The following is a 6,000-nucleotide window of genomic DNA, read 5'->3' as shown; positions in this document are numbered from 1 at the left end:
TGATTTAAGCACAAATTATGTTAGGCATACTCTGTGTAATCAATCTTTTTCCTTCATTCTTTTTTTCGTACTCTAGTTGACGAATCGATTGCAGCTCTTACAACGAATACTATATTTTAAACACTCCTTGCACCAGACAGGTCGTTTATCTGGAGAAGAGGCGTAAGCCTTATGCACATCTTATTATGCCTTTTCCGGGGCCAGCTTGGTGTCACATTGTTGTGAGAGAAGTAAGTGGCGTTATGTTCTCAAGTTTGGTAACGCCCTTGGCGCCAGGGCGGATATCTCTCGCCCCGAGAGTTCAGCCATACACCTACAAACGTGCACAAGGATTCACAACTCGCTGTCATAAAACCACTTGCAGTGTATCTGAGCTGCTGTACAGGTCTTAAGCTGAGCTACGGCGAATAAAGCTGACAGGTACCGCCCCCTGGAGGAGAATACGGAATAAACTGAAGTCTTATTTTCACGGGGAATTAAGGGGACAAAAACAAACAAATGGAATAGTCTATATTTGAACGTATTTTTCATTCATTACGATTTCATTAAATTTGGACCTACGACCTGAAAAACAACAAGAAAGGATGGCCTTCAACCCGTTTCTTCTGCCCTCTTTCCGACGACCTGACTTTGGCGTGTGCTCATTTTTACCTCAACCATTCCACTTCTCTCTACCATTATCAGAATCACACCCGTCACACTTTTTCAAACTGCCGTCGCCGTTGTCGATGCCACCGTATTTTGCCGATAAAAGCAGCTTGGAACACGAACGACAGTTTGAGCTTTTAGGATCGTTCAACGATCACAACAATGGCGTACAGGACGACCCGAAAGTTACGTTAGAATCTAAGGAACTGTGGGAACAATTCCACTCACTTAACACTGAAATGGTGATTACGAAGCTCGGCCGGTAGGAATTACAAGGATCTTTACTATTAAGGTTTATATTATTACTTGTGTATGAGAAGAGTAGCAAATACCTTCATTCCAGAGAAACGCTTTGTGCTTTATAGCTGTTTTAATTTGTTAATTATTGTTCAATTACTAACATTATTATGTAGAGCTCTAACGAAAACATTTGGTGTAGATATGATGGTTTGGTACTGATGAATAAGCGGGAATAATAAAATCTAGCTAAATGTGCGTTATTAATACCTCTAATACGTAAATGACTGGATGTTTCATCGTTTCGATCTTAAGTGCACGTCGTCGGTTGAGGGGTAAAATGCTAAAATTAAAAACGTAAGATAGTTTTACCACAGAGTCTTATGATGAAAATAAAATTTTAAATCGAAACAACAAGTGTTTTCTATTGATAACAAACTCTAAATAAATAAATCGAACAGATATAAATGTTGCGATACAGTATGAGAAAAACTAGTACAAATAGCGTTTATGTATGCATTTGGAACATGAAAATGATATACTTAAAGAATATTGATGCCTGTTATATGCTAACCAGTAGCTATTTTCAACCGAACTATAACTTGAAGAGGTTATTACACTGTCTACGAATACTCCTGTGTATTTAAATATTTTTAAGTTAACGTCAAAAGGTAATTCTGTGTGTTCTTGCAATAAAAACGTAATTCTTGCACAGTGAATCTAACCGGTTCAACAATATCATTACGTACTTGTAGGCGACAATATGTTAATATGTACAATAGCAAGAAGTAAAGGTAATACTTGAATGTTGCTCCTGTTCGAAACTGGTAAATGTATATAGTTACAATCCGTTACATCGTTACTTTTGGTACTTTATGATAGTGAAATATTGAGAAAATTCTAGTTATTCCACACCTTGATTAAGCCGAGTTATTTTCATTTATTTAATTATTTATGTTTTGTAAATGAACATAATATTTGAACTTATGTATGGAAATCCTAAATTGTTCAAATCAGAATGTAAAACATGAATATATGATACTTTGTTCTGTTGTACCGATATTCTGGTGATTTTTGTACAATCAGGACTACGTGTGAATTAAACCTTGCTATCTGATCTGGATCTTCCTCCGTGTGTGTGCTTTTTGTTTTGTGGTAAATATAATAACTGTTTTTTAAAGTTACCATCTCTGCATACCTTGCTGTATTTTTCAGTAACTTCTATGATCATTTCATTTTCACTTTTTGATTGCCGTTTTTAACGGCACCTTTTTTAAATTTCATGTATTTTGTTGTTCCTACAGAAGTTAATATCAAATAACAGTAAGTTACATGACAACGTTAGTGGTGTTCCAAGAAATTTCTGGTTTAGCTCATTAGAAGCCGTCGGTAACATAATAAAAGGGTTATAAACGTTTATGAATGGATTGAAACGAACTCAATCTGCTAGATTTATTTAGTTTCATGTAACTATTTCTGTCTTGCATGCTTTTAGGTAATTTTGTAAACGGCCTTGTCATTACTGGCGAGGTAAGGAGCATTGCTATTTATGTATATCTGCAATAATAATTTTACGTCTCTGATATCTATGGAGTAGTTATAACTTTCCTAACACGTGTCTTGTGTAAGAATTAATCGAGAATTGTCTGGTTAAACACGAACTTTGACAGCAGAGGTTTTAGAAGAACCTTAAGCTCTCTGTAATTTCACACATATTATGCAAATATTTTGCCCACAGGTTTTCCTGGCTACTATGATTTCTTGGCTGAGTCATCGGACTAGAAAGTTTCACAGTCTAACCATGTAACCAACGTTTTAGACAATCAGAAGTATTGTGATTTCTTGACTAAGTTGTAATTCTAGAATTTTCTCTGATTAATCAAGTGAACGATATTTTAGACAATGTGTAGTATAATGAGTTCTTGGTTGAGTTATAATTTTAGAATGTTTAACAGTCTAACCATTTGACCAGTGTTACAACCAGCAATAATTCAGTTTGATAGAATATTTAGTAGTGAGTAAGACGTAATTCTAACATATTCTCTGTCTTCACATGTTTAGGTTAAGGCACCTTCCGGCTTCTTAAACAGATGCTTCTGTGATACAGACACTTGTGTATATTTGCATACTTGAAATATCAAAGTAGTTTAGTTTCGGCAGGATAACTCCGTAATTTCTTACTATGTTTCTTCTCTTCAAGTTGTTTACCCGAGATAAAGTTTTTGTTTGTTTTCTTTTACCCAGGATAACGCTGTATTTTTATCTGACATACTTTTCATTAATTATTTAATCAATATGTACACTGTTAGATATATAATAGTGTTCATTTTAAGTGATATTATTTGATAATAATTTAGTTTTAACAAGAGGAGTGTTCAAAGTTAATTATTTTAACCTATTAAGTGCCGTAGACGAGATAACTCGTCCAAGCCGATTGGTAACACAGAGCCACGGACGAGTTAATTCGTTCTCAATACTGTGTTCTCGATGTGTTTTTAAAAACATGCATTTGATCTACTTACAAATTGTTTCACTTTCGATCCAAAATGGCGTCACGAAAAAAGTTACAAAATGAAGAAGCATTAGAGTTGTAATTTGAACTTGGTTCGGAGTTGCTGTAGCAGCTGAAATACTTGGCAGTCAACAGATTAAAAGCGGTAGTTACGACAAACTTTGTTAACGTAATTTTATACAAATCGTACTTTTGTAATATTGTTGCTGTCATGTTACTCGAACCTCCTGAGTTTTTCTCGTTATGTTTCATATTGTTGTAACTAGAAGGCTAGATATTTTTAGATTTTTCTGTTGCGTGTTATAGATACGTTCAAATGCAAAGATCAGATAAGTTACGTTAGTGAAAGTATATGTGAAGTTCGACCGCATATCATTTTAGCCATGATGGGCGATTTCTAAAGTGAGTTTCACAGCAACTATTGTAATAACAAAGATATGGGAAAGAATTTATATTGTCAATGGTTGTTTTAAGACAATTGACTCCTCCTATGTAGAATTTGACGAAAAATAGACAAGTATTTAAAACTTTGGATACAACTGTGATTATCAATAGTGTAATGAAGTTTTCTACATACGTTTGGCTTCTTTTGAATATATTATTTTAAAACAAGTACGTCTTGTGTTGTCCGTTTATTGTAAATAATCTGTCCCAATAAAAAAAATAAAAACTTACACACACTAATTTTAATTATCTCTTGATATCTTACCCTTGATGTCAACACAATTCTTAACGAAGAAATAATTCTAATTATTTACCCTACATAAATTCCGCGACTGTTATGTTTACATATTACAATGTTTTATTTATCTTCAAGTTATTTTCATAAGTGCTTCTTTAGTATATGTCGTACTTGCTCTGTTGTTTTTTGCAGTAATATAATTTTGTACATGCTTGGAAATCAACTGCTCATAGCTGCAAACCAGTTTCTAGACCGTGCTAATTCTTTCAGTTCGTGTTACCATCATGTTTTTTCTTCAGCTGAAATTTAGTATTATGAAAAGATTTGTAGCAGTGTACAGGGTGGCCCGTATGTCCCTACCTATCCATATATCTTATGTATCCAGTGTATCTGTGTGCTGTACCTCATTCTCGCTGCATAATATTATGCGACGCCATGTTCTGTGAGACATTTTCCTCAACATGGGCTGACATCGGCCATATTTCTCTGAAAAAAAGAAAAATTTATAATACATGCGTAATTGAATATAACATAATAACATATGGATGGGTAGGGACTTACAGGCCACCCTGTATATAAACGCATGTTAATAAAGCCTAATAATATTTATTCAAGACATACAGAAATGTTTCCTAGCACTGTTCCACACACGGCTTTCAAAACTTTCTCATTGTTCAGGTGCGTATTAAGCCTAAAGCTAGCTGTCTCGGTGAATAACTTGATCCTTATTTACAATACAGTAGTGAACAGACGCAAAATATATCCAATTTCTGTAGTGCATATTGGTGTATTAAAGATATTTTACTATTAGTAATAAACGATCTTATAATACCAAACGTATTATTTTTATTTAATTGGAAACTCAACGTTTCACTTTACAGCTTCTTCAGGAGCTTTCCACCAAGTACACTGACAGATAATTTAAATAAACTTTTTCATATAACAACTACAACAACAGAAGAATAGGAACAAACGATAGCACCTATAGTTATAATTACTTTATTTTTCATCTTAATTTATGTCATTTAAAAACTTAACTTAGACAGAACTAATAGTTGCTACAGGTAACCGTTAATTTTTTCAATAATACAGTTCTTTGAACAATATATTTTACTACCCGCTATTCAAACAGACGCTGTAGAAATGCGCGAATCGAATTTATTATTTGCAATAAATGAAGTTTTTTTACTATCAGTTACGGTTTTTGTTACAGTGGACCGCTCCTGTTTGCTTGTTTTGAATTTCGCGCAAAGCTACACAATGACTATCTGCGCTAGCCGTCCCTAATTTGGCAGTGTAAGACTAGAGGCAAAGGAGTTAGTAATCACCACCCACCGCCAACTCTTGGGCTACTCTTTTACCAATGAATAGTGGAATTGACCATTTAACGCCACATGGCTGAAAGGGCGAGCAAGTTTGGTGTGACGGAGATTCGAACCTGCGACCCTCAAATTACGAGCCGACCGCTATAACCGCGTTGGCGGTGGGTAGTGATGACTAGCTATCTTCCTTTTAGCCTTATACTGCTAAATTACGGACAGCTAACGCAGATAGCTCTCGAGTAGTTTTGCACGAAATTCAAAACAAACCAAACCCATCACGAGTATCTTACACCGGCTTTTTAGGACTATAAATCTTCATATTTACTGCTGAACTCCTGGAAGGTCATTAAGCGGCGCTCATTTAATTTTAGGAACTACAACGAAATTTATTAAATTTAATTCTTAATGTATTGAGAAGACCCATTGTGGAAAAAAATCAAATTTTAGGATTCGCTGTGAGCAGTAAAAAAACAAAACACTTATTATTAATGTTTAAATTTGCTTAACAAATCAATGTACGAGTCAAATAGTCAGTGACCTACTTGTTACATCTCATTTAAGAAAAAGAAACTGATATAATCCTATTTGACAAGTGAACC

At 34.5% G+C, this 6,000-nt stretch overlaps 1 protein-coding gene across 4 annotated transcripts in view; it reads left to right on the top strand.

The window, feature by feature from the left end:
* The first annotated feature begins 308 nt into the window (after positions 1-308).
* The window catches only part of LOC143222726 (T-box transcription factor TBX3-like), a 28,062-nt gene continuing 22,370 nt past the window's right edge, over positions 309-6,000 (top strand). For 3 of the 4 annotated variants that reach the window (XR_013012442.1, XR_013012441.1, XM_076449632.1), the window contains exon 1: positions 309-910. Coding sequence is in view for 1 of the 4 variants with exons in the window: in XM_076449632.1 (XP_076305747.1) it covers positions 585-910 (326 nt within the window). In the remaining 3 variants the exon portion in view is untranslated. Of the gene's footprint in view, positions 941-6,000 lie in introns of all 4 variants that reach the window. The other variant, XM_076449652.1, reaches the window with a different exon arrangement.

This window comes from Tachypleus tridentatus, chromosome 1 (assembly GCF_004210375.1).
Source record: "Tachypleus tridentatus isolate NWPU-2018 chromosome 1, ASM421037v1, whole genome shotgun sequence".
Lineage (NCBI taxonomy): Eukaryota > Metazoa > Arthropoda > Merostomata > Xiphosura > Limulidae > Tachypleus > Tachypleus tridentatus.
Note: the sequence above shows the minus strand (reverse complement) of the source record. Positions and strands in the feature narration are given on the sequence as shown.